Source organism: Alosa alosa, chromosome 3 (assembly GCF_017589495.1).
Source record: "Alosa alosa isolate M-15738 ecotype Scorff River chromosome 3, AALO_Geno_1.1, whole genome shotgun sequence".
NCBI classification, from domain to species: domain Eukaryota; kingdom Metazoa; phylum Chordata; class Actinopteri; order Clupeiformes; family Clupeidae; genus Alosa; species Alosa alosa.
Genome location: NC_063191.1, coordinates 19,949,443 through 19,969,571, shown reverse-complemented (window position 1 = coordinate 19,969,571; position 20,129 = coordinate 19,949,443). Strand labels below are relative to the sequence as shown.

General features: G+C 40.4%; 1 protein-coding gene across 1 annotated transcript; it reads left to right on the top strand.

Annotated features, from left to right (window-relative positions):
- The first annotated feature begins 363 nt into the window (after nucleotides 1-363).
- On the top strand, nucleotides 364-19,769 carry nlgn4xb (neuroligin 4 X-linked b). Its single transcript, XM_048239866.1, is given in 7 exon segments — nucleotides 364-663; nucleotides 2,994-3,701; nucleotides 11,240-11,392; nucleotides 15,525-15,710; nucleotides 16,105-16,894; nucleotides 17,088-17,767; nucleotides 17,770-19,769. Coding segments are annotated over 6 exon segments (2,460 nt in total). The 5' UTR covers nucleotides 364-663; nucleotides 2,994-3,211; the 3' UTR covers nucleotides 17,931-19,769.
- The last annotated feature ends 360 nt before the right edge of the window (nucleotides 19,770-20,129 follow it).

Here is a 20,129-nt window from a genome sequence, read left to right as displayed (position 1 = left end):
TATTTGTGACATAGGAGTTTCCAGTATCTTCTACAGTTCCCAGAAGGAGACTACAGTAGCTAACACTCCTACAATTAGGGAATGTTTTTTTTTTTTTTTTTTTTGAAAGCACAGCCTGCAACTTTATAGACAAATACTGTGTTTCATTTACAGTTTGAGGGGATTCTCTGGGGAATACTTCACATCAAGGCTGATTAAAAAATAAAATAATAATAACCATAATCTTACAGAATATGTACTGCATGTGATAGGCAGTTATGGCCACGCAGTTGGTTTATGGAGAGTGTGCAGTAATCCATTGGCTGCAGGGTTAGTAATTTTCATTCAACAGTCCAATAGCAGAGAGAGAGAGAGAGAGAGAGAGAGAGAGAGAGAGAGAGAGAGAGAGAGACCATAATCGGTTATAGCAACCTTGTATGATTTTCGGAGAATGTGAAGATTTCATGACAGTGAAACGTTTTTCTCTCTGTTGATTCAAACCTGTCGCGGACTACTACGTGAAGGCTATTTAAAAGCAAGATGTGCAGTATGATTGTATTCGTATGGGCTTAAAGACGTGATAGGGACATCTTCCCGAGGGCTCCTATTCGCTTCCTGCGAAATTTTCTCTCAATTTCATCCCGGACCACTGAAAACGAGACTGATGGTGCCTCTTCTCTAGGGGTAAGTTTTGTTTGCTACATGACTTTACGATTAGGCTATATGTTTTTGACAAGTGATAAACGAAATTATTTCCCACTGCATTCATTTTCTTTGTCTATTCAGACTACTTTTCAAAATACCGAGGCTATTCGCACATTGACAACCTGTTTTGCTGTGACTGATAAAACAGACAAGACAAAGCAATGTCTATGCTGTCAATAGGCGGGTTTACTCATAGACTTAAAATGCATTGCTTATCAAATCTTATCAATCGTTACATAGTAGCCTCTTTGTGCAGTAGCCTATGTGATGCGACCAGGTTGCCTCGTGAGAGAAGGCACATGCTCGTGGACCGGTGAGGCTATCTTGCGGCTGTGCGAAAGCATCTTTTCCTGAATGTCCCGTCTGAGTAAATCATATGTGAACTTGTTTATGATTCTAAAATATAAGAACGCATAGTTGCCATTAAATGTACCCACAACGCCGCCCAATATAGGCTATATTTATGTGACACATAATTTCCACCTTTGTAAAAAATAATTGCAATATTATTCTGTAACACATTTAGAAACATGTGCAGTTCTCATTTGAATATGATCTACCATAGGACTGGATTTAGACTGGCATCGACACATGAAGTCTATGCACCACAAGGTGGTACTATGGACATTTATTATACCTTGTAAGGCTCATTAGGATTTTCTCACAATAAAGGAAGGTTCATATAGATTACCGCTTGAGCCAGTTTGAAGATACATGTAAGATATACAGTAGGCATCCAGCAAAATATCCATGCTGCTATAGAGTTGAATAAAAGTGACTGCTTATGTCAAGGAGCAGCTTCACTGCCTATTAGTGGGCTTGGTCACTGACCCTCCTCACATGTTCTCAAATGCAACAGATCATCATAGTGGCATTCATGGTCTATATCATCAGATTTGTTTATCGTGGTAGCCACATGTTTGCTCCCTCTTTACAAGATATTGTTTATATGAGTCACATATTTAAAATGTACTATATTTAGGCCCCAACCAAATGTATGGATTAGAAGTGTGGAACTGCATAGGATGACAGATACACCATGCACAATACCTTCTAAAAACACCTGACCGAAAGAGAAGTTGAGGGAAAGGAAGGAATGCCATAGAATGTGAAAATGGGATTGCACTGGTGGACATGAGAAAACTAATTAAAATGGCCTGGACTCAAGGCTCAACTTCTTTATTCTGAAATACTGCTGACCACTTGACACCTTTCTGAGGCAGTGAGGAGAAAATATATTATCCCTGAAAATTAAATTACCTGCAGCGGTTGATACATTTTGACATCATTCCATAGACCTGCTCTGAAATGGCACCTTTAAATAATAATCTGTTGTTAGACTGACAAGCAAAATGGCTACAGACCATAAGCAAAGAATGATCTCCTTTTGATGATATGCTAGCACACTGATGCAGTACAGTAGATGAAACTGTTTGTTGCAGAATCTGTTTTTACCTGTCCTCCAACATGCATTCACCTTATTGCATCTTGAATCTGATTCTGCACCACTCTCTAGCATGATTTGAAATGCAAAGAAGCCTGGGGTGGATGATTGAACATGTTTGAAGGATATGTTGATGCTTATACTTGATTAAATAGAGTAAGCCTCAAAGGCAGTGCTTTGTTGCTGTGTTACAGTAAGGACTGTGGTGTATTCTGTGCCTAATTCACACTATTGTGCCTTTGAGATGGGACACAAAAGGACACAGTTATATAAATCAATAGCCACAGATGAGATCTAGCTAACAGCCCTCCTCTTCAGTAGCATCTCTGACAGTTTTGTTAATGGAGGAGAACATTAATAAATGACTGCTGACTGATTTCATCTGATTTATGGAGGCCTTTCTTTCCATGACATTCTTTGTGAGCAGATGCTGCAATGTTCAAAAATCGGTAATTTGACTGCAAAATTAGATGCCCTTATTATTGATACGATTGTTCGTGTTACATTGCCTGCCTCTTGAAAACAGTGTTTAATTAATGACAGAAAAGGCAGCTTACAGATAAATATTTGTTTTGACTTTGCTGAGGGGACTTTGCTTTGAGTGAATTTCATACACTGCACATGAGCAGGTACAGTTGGGCTATATACAGTAAATAAGAACAGCAAAATGTAAACAAATAGCAACAAAGACCACACTGATGAGGATATTAGACTGGAAAATGTTTTTTTCTCTCTCTGAAATGCCTCAGTGTTTGTCATCCTCCACTCTGGGTACATGCACCCTCCTGAATGCCAAACACGATGCTGCTCTGCAGGGCACGGTGTAAATCATTATTTCAGGCTGCCTGTTCTCTCTCACCCACAGGCTGATCATTTGGGCTGGAATTAAGTCAGGGAAGTAATTGCAGCCGAAAAGACAGAGAATTACATCTCCCCCCCTGTCAACACAAGGGCAAGGCTCTGTCAAAGATTCCCTGACATGGAGCTCACTGAACTGGCCCATCTGACCGGGGAACCTGCCGTCTGTCAATCTGATGTTATAAGGCTAAAGTGAGGCGACTGGTGCTCCACTGCACACCCCTCATGCAGCAGGGGACTATGTCAAAGCCAAGGGAAAGCGTATGGCTACCTATTACTCTCTCACTGCTTGGCGTGATGCGGAATGTCAGTGTGTTCCTCTGGATGGCTGCCTTGGCCCTGAGATTCACTGTCACTCATTGTCAACAAGCACAATTCTCGGTCGTCACCACAAACTATGGGAAACTGCGTGGATTAAAGACCCCCTTACCCAATGAGATCCTGGGCCCTGTGGAACAGTACCTGGGGATCCCATATGCTCTGCCCCCTACGGGGGAAAGGAGATTCCAGGCCCCAGAACCCCCCGCCTCCTGGCCTGGCATACGGAACGCTACTCAGTTTGCTCCAGTTTGTCCACAGTACCTAGAAGACCGCTTCCTGCTCAGCGACATGCTACCAGTGTGGTTCACTGCCAATCTGGACACAGTGGCCACCTACGTGCAGGACCAGAGTGAGGACTGCTTGTACCTGAACATCTACGTGCCCACAGAGGAAGGTAGGCGTTTTTATTCCTGTAAATGTTGTTGATAAATTAGTCAGCCACCAGTAAAGAGAGCATATTGTTTGTAAATATTTGACGCCAAAGTACCAGAAGTCTGAATTCATCTGCACTGCCTCAGGTATAAATAGTCCTACATTAAACCACTTTAGTGTCTAAAAGACTGATCTCACTGCCATCTACACATAGGAGTATCACCTACACAGTCTGCCAAATTACATCATATCAATAGGGAGTGATCACCATGATTTTATTCACTACATTTTAGTATGTCTTTATGTAATAGAAATACTGCATGCTATTATTTTTAGTCTGCAGGTAAAAGCTGTCATCTAGAAAACATAACCAGCTATCACAAAAAAATACAGAAACCAGTCTTTCATTCTCCTGAAACCAGAACAACAGATTGTCTGAAAAAATAAAAAAAAAGATTCTTAAAACGATTCCTTAAAACTATAGCGATATTGACAAAGCAGGATGATGTGGCAGGTATTCAATGCATATTAAGTAATTAAAATGCTCCATGACTACCAGAGTTAGTATAGCCTACAGACTGTGTCCTCTGTTCCTTTCATGACGCATGGATCTAGACTTGGTAACGCTGTCTGGTATGACATAGTCCAGGCTCTCAATAGCAGGATTACACATCATTCCTCCTCAGAAAACTTCTTACATTCTCACCCTGTAGCCTCTGATGACAGGGTTGTAGCAGCATTCAGTTTGTAAAACTACTGTGTTGTGCTGCGTGTTGTGTTTTGGACCTCCTGACATCCAGAAACCATATAGGATATGGATTACGATGTTCCTGTATATGCCTATTCCTGTATATTCAGCTATACATGGTGCAAGATGACTAAGGTTTTGTCCAATTACTTTCACTTATACGCTTGTTCCTTCTGAAAATCATGTTGTGACGCATTAGAGGGGTAGACAACAGCATCCAAGGCATGGCAGGTGTGATAGCACAGAGTATGGACACACAATTGTGACAGCTTGCTCCGTTGATGTTTTATTCAAAGGAGGTGGTGCACCTAAATGTTGGTTTCCAACATGCAGATAAATGCATGAGTAAGACAAATATTTAAGGATGCTGTGTGTGTTCTTTATTTGGAATACATATTATAAACTGTCTGTGCTCTACAGTTATGTTTTTATCACAGTTAGCCTGCAGCTACAATTTGAACACTGTTTAGTTGGAGCAACAGATCATAAAAGTCCAAGAAGACAGATATGCCTTCCTGACAATTATGATGTGTCTGCACAGCATAGACAGGAGGAGGTACACTCCCAGTCTTGACAAACGTAGTAAAAAGACTATATCGCTTGCAGCATCATTAGTGCAGTTTTGTCTGATGAGCTCTTAAAGCAATTTAATATCCTTGCAGCTCCGCAAGATCTGGAGGTCACCGCCGCAATATCTTACAGTATTTTGTAGCCCACCAAAGTCAAATGTAATTCTTGCAAGGTTGAATGTAATTGCCTTATGTTACTCCATCGGACAATAGTTCCTTGCCTTTCCTTATCCATAAAAGAAAAAGATTCAATTTAATACAGCCTGAAAAGCACATATGGCTAGAACCCCATTTTCAGATGATGTTGTAGGGAAGAAAAGCTACCTTATAGCCTGCCAACATTTGACAACCAACAAAGCAAAGGCAGCACAGTAGCTGCTGTAAACAAGCTAAAGCAAATATGGTAACCCAAGTACATTTGTGCTTCTGAAGTGTCAGTGTTGGCTACTTGCCACAGTGATGAAGTAGTCTAGCACAATATATGAACACCATACACCTTATGAACTGAGTGTGTTCTGGCTCGGGTTGTCTTGGCTTTAGATGGTCAGAAACATCTTTGTGACATCAAGTTAGCAGACAGAGATGCCTGCTAACGTATAAAGATGAGAAGGTGATCTACAGTAGGCATGATCACAAAGAGGTGAACGTGATCTACAGTAGGTATGATCACAAAGATGACAGGGTGATCTACAGTAGGTATGATCACAAAGATGAGGGTGATCTATAGTAGGTATGATCAAAGATGACAGGGTGATCACATTTTCGTTCCCGAAAGGGACAGTGTTTGACAATACTGGAGACAACAGTGGTGGGCTTGTGTGATAGGGACAAGAAAAGTCAATCTCAGCATGTCTCCAGTTTGTTTTGAAGGTGTTTACTTGAGGCTTCAGTTCAGCTCCACAGATCCACAACAGTATGGGAACATTTGTCCTTCTTGGATACAAGAAAGTACAACATACTGTAGCTGTCTGTTTCTGTGTTGCCATAAGGAAATGTAAATCCTGTGAAGTGTTAACCTGAGCTGAGGTTACTGCTTTAGTATGCAGGTCTTACAAGAAGTGTACAAAATGGCATGTTTTGACAAATCACACACTCATTCTTTAATTACACTTTAGAAATTCATTACTAAAGTGTAATCAATCTAATTGACATTATAATTTTTGTATGTGCTGTTTTGCAAAAGAAATGTTCAGAAGTTCAGAAGTTACCAGAAGTGCACAGTCTACACAGTGTTCAATATCATAATGTTAAAGGAACACTGCAACAAGACTAGTAGTCTGCTATATTCCAGATGACAGAGTGGGATTGCCAACTGTTAGAACAGTCTTAACACAGTATTGTGTATTATTAGTATTAAATGCAGTCAATGTATAGTGGTTTGTATAGTAAATATGAAATGTAGTCAAGGTATCGTGGTGAGTAAAGTAAATATGAAATGCAGTCAAGGTATAGTGGTTTGTATAGTAAAATGCAGTCAGTTTGCCTTTTAGCAAACATAGAATTACCAAACATTTACATGCAGCCTAGTGCTGTACAGCCTAATGTTACTCATTGTTAGTTGATTGGGTTTTAGCATTATTTGTCAACAATAACGGCCATTTGGGCATTCCAGTCCCTGCAACATGTTTGTTTGTGTTGCTTGAATGTGCTGAAATGAGAAACTAAAAACTTCAACAAGTCTGGTAGCAACTGTTGCTGATCTAGTGTAGTGGAGCTTAGCCAGAGGTCTGCTGTTGGCCACAGACAGGAACATGGACCGGGCCAGCAGCTGAACTTCAGCCAGTAACGTTTGCTGTAAAAGCCCATGAGTCTGGAGTGGATGAAGTCCATGCAGTTAGTTGGGACTGCAAATACTGCTCAAACAAATGGTGGGTGCAGCTGTGTAGTCCTGTGTACCCTGTGGAGCTTGTTAAAGACAAACCTGCTGGAATGCCTGCCATTAAGCTACTTCAGTATCTGGCCCGTGAATCCTCGACTTTGGAGCAGTTTCATCTGTCACTACCAGTTATGTCCATGGTGTCAAGAGAGCAAACTGCTAGAGAGTGGAAGGAGGAATGCATTATCAGTTTGGCCAGATCATCATCTCTGTCAGAGATGAGGCAAGATGGCCAAGGATTGTTATGAACTATTTGAAGAGGTGACTGGCCTGCATTTACAGTATAGCCAATAGACAATATACAGGTATAGTGTCAATTGTGATGAGTATAAGTCATGTTAATTTTGGTCATCCAGTCCCAAAGCTAATGCAGATGATGTCAGCTGTGTGTGAAACACTTGTTTGCTACAGTATCTCATGCTGGCCATGCAGAAGTGGCAACATCTAAGATTGCTAGTTCTATACAAAAGTTGCGACCAAAAGTGAAAATACTCAAAGAAAAACAGCAATCTGTCAGGCTTAATCTAGAGGTCAGATTGAGTAATTTAGTAGTGTTATATGGGCTGGATAGATTCAATGAAGTGTGAGTGCAATTGATATCTGAGCTCATCAGGCAATCAAATGATACCACCCCACCCCCTTCCATGCTCCTGAAGCAATGTGTTGATCATCTGGAAATGTTTGTGGTTTGCTCCGAGCCACTAATGATAGTTGCAAACCATAATATGGTTATAATATGGTCATAATATGGTTATAATATGGTCATAATATGTGACCAGATCTGACGAAATGAGTCACAAGTCACAGATACTAATTTTGAGATATAGGCCGATTACTTCAGAAACCATTAAACATGTAGATTTTTCTTTTTTGGTGTTATATAAAAGAAGAGGCACTTAAAATTGATTTCCCAAAGTTTCATAGTCAAGACAAGAATGTAAAGTTATATAAATAAAAAAATATTATTCAAGTGGGCAAATCCAAGTGGCCGATTTTCTCAGTTTTTCAGTTGGAAAGAGATGGCGGGAGGCCATAATTCAAATGCTGTATCTTGACAACAAGATATGACTTTGACCTGGATATCATTTTAAATTGTGTCCTCTGTCCATTGATACCAAAATCCCAATTTTTTATTTGGGTCACTGTGACTCATTTTGCCAGATCAGGTCACATATGATAACTAGCTAACTAAATGTGAACAAATCCTCACAGCATAATTATTTGGCAAGAAGGCTACACTATGAATAGGCCCTGCAGTGACAAAGCCTATATTTATTAGCAAAGAGAGACATGTTGTTTTCAAGGCTTCAGTAAAGCTTTCAATTGACCAACACTTAGTCTTAGAGTATATCGTCACAAGATCTAGGTCAGTTCATCACAAATGAAAACATTTAAGACAATGTAGTCAATGCTTTATCATCTGCAGTGATTGGCTGGTGCTTTGCCAGGAAATGCACTCTGTCACTGGCATCAGCTATGATATCGGTCCACCTAATTCTGTCATTCACGTTTGGGCCTTCAGTGAGGTCTGACATTTCTGTCCAGTGACTGGTCCCCCTACTTGGTAAAGGCTACATAATCAGTTAGACCTGTAGAGCTAGTCATCTTGTTTGTTAGCCTGGTAAACCAGACCCTGGAATCTTTCAGATTAAGGGTCTGGCCACGAGTAATGAAAATGGCCCAATTCGAGGGGCGGCACCAAGCATGCATTTGAAACTCTCACTGCACGCAGTTGGATAACGCTACGACCAATCACAACAATTTATGAGTGTCAGTCATCAGTGTAGCTCGCCTTTGTCCCGCCTACACCGATTTGATTGGTCCCTCTCGCTCGAGAGATAGAAGAAATTTGGATCATTGCTCGTGGCCAGAGTATCTTGCGGGCACAATTCAAATTGTGCTCTCGTGAGAACTCTGGATTTCCAGGGTACTTGTTTGTAACAATGTCCCCAGTCCCCAGTGGGGATCCCTATTCTCATTTGCATTGAATATACTTTATATTTTAATTATTTCAAAAGATGCCAGTTTTGTATATGGAGATATACTGTAAGCTCATGCCTTTAGTTGTTGTCATATTTTGGTCAATGCTACCAGCCATCCACCTCTGCAGTGGCATTTTACTTTGTATTTGGCCATTCATAGGATAATTAGCTGATGATCATATAGGATTATTCTCTAATTAGTTAGTTGATTCAATCATGAAGCTACGGTATGCAGTGAACCATCCCTGTTTGTCACTATTAACTTCTGTAATGAACACGCTACACAGAAAGTATTGTGGAGTTGTAGAACCTTTTGGATTGTTGTAATCCCTGCATTTGCTATCTAACAGGTATGCACTGAAAAGTTATCTTTTTACAATTCCATTTTGTCCTGAGCATCATTGTGTGGTTGGAAACTGAGTGGAGATTACCATGGGGAAGCCACAGAGCCATTTCTGCAGGTGTGCTCTCCGACTGGCAAAGAGTTAACAGGGAACTATTACTCTGCCAAGCTGTCAAGCTCAAGGGCTGGATAAGCAGGCACACGTTGAGCTTGATATCACCCTTCTGACAATTGTAAGCAGCAGTGTCCCTGTTCTGTGTCATGCCCACATTAAATGTTCATCTGACCACAGTCCTGTGGTCTGAGGCTTGTAGGCAGTGAGATTTTGACAACCCTAATCTACCCACCGGGCTGCCTTCAGCATACCATTTACACCAGACACCAATCCTTTGGGTGAGTGTGTAGTGTATCATGTTTTTTTACTAATTATTTCAGTATGCATGCGATAATGACTCTGGGAATGTTACTGGAGACTACTTTTTGCAAATGTTTTGGTGAATGCCCAGCTTAGAGGAAAACTTCATTTTCAAACTCACTGACAAGCTCTAGGTCAACTCACTGCAGACTATGAGGGGAGAGGGGATGAATGATGTGAGGCAGTGCTGTTGCTAGATGACACTTGGCTTCAAGCTGTGTTCAAGGACTCAAGTGTCCGTAGACTAGGATGGGAATGGGCATGTACAGTAGTACAAATCCTCTGCTTTACATTTTTTCCATTACCCTTTTGTGTGTTTTTTTCTCTTTCATCTTTGCTGGGAACAACCTGTTTCATCCTTTCTCAGGTCTCAGATCAGCGACTTCTAATATAGAAGTGGCATTTCACTAAAACATAAACAATCTTACTCACCGTGGACTGTTTTAACAGCTCAGGAATGAGTTTCACACCATAGATCTCAGACTACTTTGCCTCTCGCAATCTCACCAGTCTGCCTAGATCCTCTAAATTCTGTCACAGTGGGTTCATTTTCTCTATGGAACATAGCATTAAATCAAACAGTGGGAGTGTTAAGATAAAATTGTTTTCTCAGGCTGTGGCTTTTTAATACCTCTCAGAAATGTGTAGGGGCTGAGAAGAGCTATTTCCAAAACGAGGCTTTTCACTCTTCATAACAAACATCACAACAACTGAATCTAGTGAGGCATTAGCTACTTATATATATTCTCATAGCAAGTAATAAGCATACCAATACTGTTTGTGGAGTCATGTTGCTCTCAGGATTCGAGTGTGCACACTATGATTGTTTCAAGAGTGTAGAGAAACTGTGTAAGCACACTATTTTCACATCTGCAGAATGGGCTCTGTTGAATGAGCACAGTTTCCCCCATTATGTTCATGCAAGCATTACACGCTGCTCTAAAACCATTTGTAATTTTCATTTAATGTCTGGTTATTTTTTCTAGCAGACAAAAAGTGCAATTAGCTACTAAAGGTTTGCTTTATCAGGGTCTTTGCAGAGACAGTAAGAGGGGAATTTTCTCATTGTGAATTAATCAGTAAAGAGATGCGTGGCCCGGGGGAAGCAGTCTCTCATATTAAACTGTAAACATCATCCACTGGTGTCCTTGAATATTCAACACTTGGGTGAAATTGTGCCATTCCAGACAGCAAGGTTGAAGTACATTTCCTTTTCATTTTGTTGTGCACTGAGTGTATTTGACGTCAGAATGCACTGCCCACACTTGAAGCTGATTTCAACCCCAACTTCACCCCTCTTTTTGTCTCCGCTTAGTGCATCTTACGAAGTTCAGGCTTAATCGTATTGAGGAGCCCCTTTTTGGATCTTTTTCTTTTTCGGATAAATTAGCATATAGATGAGCAGTGGTGCCTTGCAACATGTACCAAAGGTTATCTGCAAATGAGTGCAAAAATGGCATCCAGGTCTAAGAGAGCCTGTGTCCCTTTGAAAATGAAATGACTTGTTTTAGTTATTTCATAAATATTAGCAGAACCTATGGATCCTAATGGAAAATGAAATATAGTACTGTAAAATATATGATGCTGTTTTATGTTGTCAAGTCAGACGTGTTTTCTTCATTTACAGATATCCATGATGAGAATGGTCTGAAGCCGGTGATGGTGTATATTCATGGTGGATCATATATAGAAGGTACCGGGAACATGATCGATGGCAGCATCCTGGCAAGCTATGGAAATGTCATTGTAGTCACCATCAACTACAGACTTGGAGTTTTAGGTGAGAATTTCCCCTTGATCTTCATCGTCCCCCTCTGTCTGGGTGACAGTCTGCTCAATGCCAGTGTCAACTTCACTGTTCTTCTACACCAAACATTAGAAAAACAACTCGGGTCCGTTCCAGTGACGTGTACAAAATACTAATGGTTTTGTGAGCATTATTTATAAATGCAGTTCAGACTTCAGAGTCATTTGTGTAGACTCAGATGTTTTTAGCATCTATTGGCACTATTTACCTGGCTACCTGTGTACACCATTTCAGTAGCCTAAGCAGAAGACTGTTCTTTGAACACCAGATGAGAGATTTTGTGCTGTTATTTTTAAAGCATGTAATACATTTGGGAAAACAGACCACATTACATTACCTGTATAATACAAAGCAAGTGTAAAACAGTGGAAATTTAGAAAATCCATAGTGATGTGAAATGTTCAAGGTAAAGTAATCTAGATGCCCAAATCCTCATTTTCTGTGCTTCAGGTAGATCAGAAACAACTGATGCAGTTAGTAAAGCCTTTGTGCAAAGCTTAGGCATTACTGTGGTTTTGCCTTCTGTTTCCTTCCTATGAATATGAATCCTGGGTTAAATTTATATTACTAATAGAGTGGTGGTGTTAAAATCTAACAAAAAAAACAATACTGTGTTACTTTTCTTGTGTATAGTTTTTTTTTCATGGTTGACATGCTGATTACTTCTGTCTCCTTGGTGATCTCTCTCCTTGGGCTCTCAGTAAATATCATCTAATAGTTGTGGATGAAAGAAGGTGATTGACAATGGGAGATATAAATGAATGGAGTTGATGAACAAGTGCGGCTCCGGTGCATGGAGCCCATAAATGAATAGCAGCCCTGCTCTGACCTTTCCCTGCTCCGCATAGAACTGTGTGGAGAAGTGGGAATGAGGGTTCAAGTATTTTAATCAGATGAAATCAAATCAAGTTTTTGAGGAAGCAGAACATATTGAAACAATAAAGCAAATACAAATTATGTAGATTAAAAGGCAATGGCTCATATTAAAAGGGTATTGATAAACTGCTGATGTTTAATATAACCCTCAGGTTTTGCATTGGGAGTTTAGGTTTGGATAAAGCTGATTCTGATTCTGAATTGAAAAAAAAGAAGAAATTGCCTAGATACATATTATTTTTTCAACTTGTAGACAGTTGGCATGGGTGAGTTTTTACGCTGTGATGTTGATACCCAAGATACTTCCTCTCCAGCATCACTTATTGATAGGGACAAGGCTGCTATTGAATTCTGCAAGGGTACTCATCCATTTTCACATTGATTAGAAAAAGCTGGCATTGGTTGAGTTATCTGCACACCCTCTGCTCTGAGGCAAGGCTCACTCTTGACAGCTGTAGCCATCTTGAGACAGGAAAGATGCCTCTGAGTATCATTTTGCCTCCATGAAGTAAAACAGAAGACAGCGGCCTTAAATCAGCTGTGCTACTCTTTCCAAGGCCTTGGTTTGTATGGGTCAATGCCTCATTAGGGCATGGCAAAAACTAGCTGTGTGTTTATGACTCTGGAATAAATTGCATAGTGAAAGTCCTACATCACAGGAGAAGATTTCAATTAACCTTTATCAAAGGCTGGGTTGGAGTCAGGTGATTTATGCACCATAGGTGAAGGTCACTGAGACCTCATTTTATTTGGGTGCTTGGCGCTGCTGGGCTGGAATTATCAATGTGCTCAGGCATGGCAGACCACTCACTTGATTGGCAAAATTGGTTAGATCAAACAGTCCAATGCAGCAGGGGACTCCTGATAGGCACGGTTATGGGTCCGTGTCAATTAGACCTTTGCTGACATTTTTCCTCACCCTTCGGTAATGTTAAGCAGTCCTGGGCAGGACAGATTTCCCTCTGACTGAGTCCAACGGTGTTCTCTCAGAGGGATTGCTCTTATTTCCTGGATGTCCTTCTCTGCATTTGGTGTGAAATGAAGAGGGATTTCAATTTAATTACACAGCAAGATTATCGTAGGAAAGCAGAACACTGACTTGCATTGTCATTGAGATCCCAATCGAGGTGATAATCCTTGGACAGTGACACAATGGCAGCCAACAAATTTCACAGGTTGATTAAAGTGTCATTACAATGACAAGGAAAACACAGAGCTTAATTTGGCAGGTTATACTTGTAGTATTTAGTAGTCAAATAGGATACTTCTTATGAGCTCTCTGCATAATACAGCTATTATACCAATCCTGTACACCGTTGATTAGGTTTATAATTATTCAAGTACAATTGACATGACTGATAACTACCGGTAATAACATTAGATTTTTAGGCATTTCTAGACTTTTTCTCATGATTTTAGAGTTATGCATCGTACCATGACAGGCTCTCTTAAATCTCTACTGACTCTTCTATAGAGCTGTAGTTTTTCTCAGCTGAAGAGCTTGTCACTCTGAAGACATCTCCAACATGTAACTAGCCTAGAAATCTAGACGCACCCTAGCGGCGGCAAATTAATTTGCTCAGCCTGTACGTCTAGTATCAAACCATAGGGATTTCTATTGGCTGACACCGTGTACTTCATCCAATCACAGCGCTCTATTTTGTTTGAGAGTCTTAAGGCGGGCTTAACAGGATAACGACAGTCCTGTGACGGTGAACAACAAGGAAGGTGGCTATGGCTAACGAAGAGCGGTTGTTTGAATCGGCGTTGGCGTCAACTTTGGAGGAGTTGGTGCTTTTCTTTGAAAGTTGAGCAATACAATGCACTTAAGTAATTCCTTTCGAAGAAGGATGTATTTGCCGTTTTGCCGACCGGATACGGATATGGTCGTAGCGCTGGCCTATTGCATGCCTCTGCCCGCCCCTTGGATTAAGCGAGGTAAATGGTTCGATTCCAGACTATACATTTCAATGATATAGGATGGCCCGCCAGGCTAACATGTAACTGCTCATTCTGATGATATCTCCAACATGTAACTGCTCACTTTGGAGACATCTCCAACATGTAATTGCTCACTCTGATGACATCTCCAACATGTAACTGCTCACTCTGTGAAATGATACTTCTCTGTTACAGATCTTACATTTAGGAAAAAAGCAAAGTGTGTTTTCAAGCCTTAAGTCACTGACTTTCCTATTTTCCCTGTGTAGTTACAATGGTTTTTGTTCATTCTTAACTCATTTTAGCCCCTCAAATAAATAGACTAGATTAAAACAGAACATATTGAAAATAATGAATTTATTTATAAGGAATTAAACATACTAAGTATTATGGATAACCACGTGAACTCGTTACCCTTTTACCCATCAATTTGCATTCAATTCATACATGAGTCAGAATGACCATAGCCCATACAGTCTATGCCATAGCCGCCTGCCCCAGATGGACATGTGATGCTGCATGGAGCTGGGCAGTTACTCCTGTCTGTGGCTGAGAGGCTGGTCATCATGGGCTGAGACAATTCAATTCACATGCATCTCATTCTGTCCTGACATTTTAATGCTATAACTGCACTATACTACTGTACTAACTATAACTGGGATTTACCAATGAATTTATAATAATCTAATTAGATATGTACAAAATATGTTAATTGTAAACAAAATATCCCTGTTTTTCAGAAATTGAATTATTGGAGATGTATTATTAATGTACATTTTACAAGATGACAGGATATAAAGTAAAACTTTGATGACCTTGTTATATGGTTTCACTGTGAGATACAAGACGTATATGTTATGTTTGTGTCTTACAGTGGCTGTTTTATATCAGCTGGTGAATAACAGGAAGGTCTTTCTGGTGCATTTACCAAGCCTGTAGAAGGAGAAATGTCACTTGCGATGGATCACTTCCTCTGGTGTAATGGCAAATTCTATTGGATCGCTATCAATGCAAGGACACCCCCATCAGTTAGAATCAGGAGAAAGGCAAACTTTTATGTGTTCGGCTCAGTAAAGGCAAGATGGCAGTTATAAGATGAGATGAATGTACTACCTTCAGGGCTTCGTTGCCATGAGATACTGTCACATTAAATATAAACATTTTTAAATGCTTTTGTCCTGACTCAAGCTGAATCATTATTGATGACTGAATCATCACTGAATCATTATCATCATTTTAAGATTTCTGTATAATTCTGCTCATAATTCAGTTCTTATATTTCTTTTAGGCTTTCTTAGTACAGGGGATCAAGCTGCAAAAGGAAACTATGGATTACTTGATCAAATCCAGGCACTCAGATGGATAAAGGAAAACATTCAAGCTTTTAACGGTGATCCAAAGAGGGTGACAATATTTGGATCTGGAGCAGGAGCCTCTTGTGTCAGCTTGCTGACACTTTCACACTACTCAGAAGGTAGAATACAATGCTATATTACAATCAATTTAGACTCATATACACGTACCCACATATTTTCAGGACAATTTTCTGTGTTTGGGTCTTTCATCCACACATAAACAGCCTTTATATGGCTCTCATTAGAATTCCATATACTCATAGTGTAGCAAATTAGCATTAGCTATATAAACCTTGATATCAGTTTGTCTATTTAAGCTGTATCTGTCTCTATCAAATAAACTGTAAATAATCAATCTTGTGTAACACATGTGGACAGAATTTAAATAATAAAAGCTGATAGAAAAAATATCAGTTTTTAAAAAATATCTGGATACGTGTAAACGCGTGTAAAATCATTAAAGTCTGGTTATTTTCAAATGCCCACTTCTTAATTTCCCTTTCTTTTCCACAGATCTTTTCCAAAAGGCTATTATTCAGAGTGGCACAGCTCTGTCAAGCTGGGCTGTGAACTACCAGCCGGCCAAATATACACGGATGCTGGCGGAGAAGGTTGGATGCAACATGGCGGACACAGTTGAGCTGGTTGAGTGCCTCCAAAACAAAAACTACAAGGAGCTCATCGAGCAGAGTGTCACTCCTGCTAAGTATCACATTGCCTTTGGGCCTGTTATTGACGGGGATGTGATCCCAGATGATCCACAGATCTTAATGGAGCAAGGGGAGTTCTTGAATTATGACATCATGCTGGGAGTGAATCAAGGAGAGGGCTTCAAGTTTGTGGATGGCGTTGTTGACAGTGAGGACGGCGTGCCTGGGAATGAGTTTGATTTCGCTGTGGTGGATTTTGTTGATCATTTGTATGGGTACCCAGAGGCCAAATATACTCTACGGGAAACCATCAAGTTCATGTACACAGATTGGGCTGACAAAGAGAACCCAGAGACGCGCAGGAAAACCCTGGTGGCGCTCTTCACTGACCACCAGTGGGTGGCGCCAGCGGTGGCTACAGCCGACCTGCACGCCCAGTATGGCTCACCCACCTACTTCTACGCCTTCTACCACCACTGCCAGAGCGACATGAAGCCTAGCTGGGCCGACTCAGCGCATGGAGATGAAGTTCCCTACGTGTTTGGGATCCCCATGATCGGCCCCACCGACCTCTTCAACTGCAACTTCTCCAAAAATGATGTCATGCTGAGTGCTGTGGTAATGACGTATTGGACTAATTTTGCCAAGACTGGGTAAGTGTGTTTTGATGTTTGATTTTTTGTGATTTTACATCAGCGAAGTTAATGCTTAGTCAGCTGTTCTATGCATTTCTAAAACGATTTTAAATTCTTAATGCAATCTTACATTATTCAGATGGTTTTAACAAGAGAAAATGTACTATATACCAGTGTTGCAATTATACAAATATGTTTCTTTCGATTGTAGAGATCCTAATCAGCCTGTGCCCCAGGACACAAAGTTCATCCACACCAAACCGAACCGTTTTGAAGAAGTGGCCTGGTCGAAGTACAACCCCAAGGACCAGCTGTATCTGCACATCGGACTGAAGCCACGCGTTCGAGATCACTACCGAGCCACTAAAGTTGCATTCTGGTTGGAACTTGTGCCACATCTACACAACATCAATGAACTCTTTCAGTACGTGTCCACCACAACCAAGATCCCTCCCCAGGACACCACTCCCTTCTCCTACACCAAGCGCCTGTCTGGGAAGCTGTGGCCCTCCACCACACGGCACCCCGTCACCCCCAACACAAACAACAAGCAAGTCACTGACCAGCAGACGCCAGACAAGGAGGAGACCAGCGTAATCATCGAGACCAGGCGGGACTACTCCACGGAGCTGAGCGTGACTATCGCCGTGGGCGCCTCGCTGCTCTTCCTCAACATCCTGGCCTTCGCCGCGCTCTACTACAAGAAGGACAAGCACCGGCACGAGTCGAGCAGGCGGCTCAGCCCCCAGAGGAACCTCAGCAACGACATCGCGCACATCCAGAACGAGGAGCTCATGTCCCTGCAGATGAAGCAGCTGGAGCATGAGCACGAGTGCGAGTCGCTGCAGGCGCACGACACGCTCCGGCTCACCTGCCCGCCCGACTACACGCTCACCTGCGCCGCTCCCCCGACGATGTCCCGCTAATGACGCCCAAAACCATCACCATGATCCCCAACTCGCTGGCAGCCATGCAGCCTCTGCACCCCTACAGCCCCTTCAACTCACAGAACAACACCAGCATCCCCCACGGACACTCCACCACCAGAGTATAACTCAGCCGCAGACTGTGCCATGCGCCATCTCAGACTATTTCGATCTAAAATATGTACAGTATATATCTGTGTCTGACCAAAGACACATAAATGTTATTTTGTTACGGATTATACTTATGAATAACAAAAAAGTAAACTTGACTAACATTAAAATATAAAAGGTGAATGTAGACAATTTTTAGCATTCGTATCTTATTTTGTGGAGAGACAGAGAGTGAGGCTCACTGGACTAAAACCCAATAGAACAGGTTGAGTTTTCTCCAGTGTACTAAAGTGTTGAGACCACTATTAACTGAGTGAGAACAGCGCTCTGTTTTCTCTCTCTCAGTGCCATGAGGATGTCAGTGTTTCAATACTTTTGGAACATCAAGCCCAAGTTGTTTACCTCTGATGTGGGAGGAGTTAATCAAGCGCCTGGTATGCACACTGCATGACTTTTAGAATGGTAGAACCCATGGTTTGGGTTTCATACTGGACACTTCTACTTTTGATAGCAATCCTTAGGAAATTACAAAGTTAAGATGATTTCTTTATAAGAATACCTGGGCAATTGGCAATCTATGTGATCCTTTGGGCAGATCACAAGAAAACGATCATGTGTTGTTTGAGGTTTCTGTAGGAGAGAGGATTGTAGACTTGCATCATCTTAAGAAAGTGAACATTATTTTTGCATATAGTCATGTTATGTTTAATATCAGAACAATATATGTGCATAACCCAGTAGATGTGATCATTTGTAGAGCAATGATGCGGACAGAATGTAGATAACACATGCTTTACACATTTCAACAACAAAATCAGGTTGTAGTGCAGTGATATCTAATTCATTTCTTTTTTCATGAAGCGATAGTAATGTGATTTCCCAGCCTGGACTGTATAATTTAAATCTTTGTATAAAATGTGTATATAATGGTGAGCACAATGGCAAAACAAAAATTAAATGCTTTTAATGTTGCTTTGCATCAAAATGTGATTTAAAAGGGCCTGTGATTTTTGATCTAATTGTCTGTAAATGGCAGTGTCCCCACCCCCACGGAAATCCTTATTATGTTTTATTTGTTCTCTATACCCATATTGCATGATTTTGTGATTTTTTTTATGCCATCTGTTTTTCATCCTTTCTCAAAAACACAGTGCTGGTTGATTCCCATTTAAACCATGCTTTGTGTGTATCAATAGTTTTGAAGCTATCCAGATGGATTACCTTTTGTTTTATCTAAGGCATCAAAAGGCTAATCACTAGATCATATGCATCTTGAGAAGCATCACATTTTTGTATTGGGAATAAAAGAATGTTACTTAATTTAGTTATTTTTGCCAAACAGTGTTGCTTCAGCATAAAATAATTGCTTTGTATATTATACAAAGTTGTAGTGAATTGTAACATCAGTAATAGACATGTGTATATATAAAACAAATGAAGTATTACTTTTTAAAAAACATCAAATTTCAGGATAATTACTGTATTCTTCTGATAGTTTTTAATTGACAAAGATTAGAGTGATAACCTGTGACTGATATCACATCTAAATGGTAGGCTTTCAGTGTCACACTGGACAATTGGCGAACCTCCATACTGTAACATACGGTATAAGTCAAGTGAGCTATGTAGCTAACAAAATTTCATTATTACTCAATGTTAAGTGGCATTTTAAATGTTTGATTGATTTCCCACATTAATGTCAACACTGAGGGAATCAGGGTGAAATATAAGATATTGTATTTAATTTTTGGTTTAATTTCTCTTTTGGTTTCTAGGTGATATTGATTGGGTTAACTTTGAGCTGGTCAAATGTATAAGACTGCTGATTTTTCTAAAATAAAATATCATAGATTTTATATGGTGCACTCTCTGTGTGTGTTTTGTAAACCTCTCAATGGAAATATTGAAATCCAATACTGGAAAGGAGCTGCTTTTACCTTCACAATAATTTATTTTATGAAAACAAGTTTTATACTATTCAATATGATTATGATCTATTTTTTCCCATGTGATATTTGGGGACACAAAAGTAGCTCATCCCATAGCTTTAGTTGGCATTGCCTTGTTTGATTGTGCTGGGCACATCACAAATGTGTCACTCGATTGATAATGGTGTAACAAATTATACATTATTATGAGAGGCAAATGGCTTTTCTCCATGCTAAAATGTCATGTATAATTATCACTGCAGAGAAAGTGATGAGTTGACCGATGAA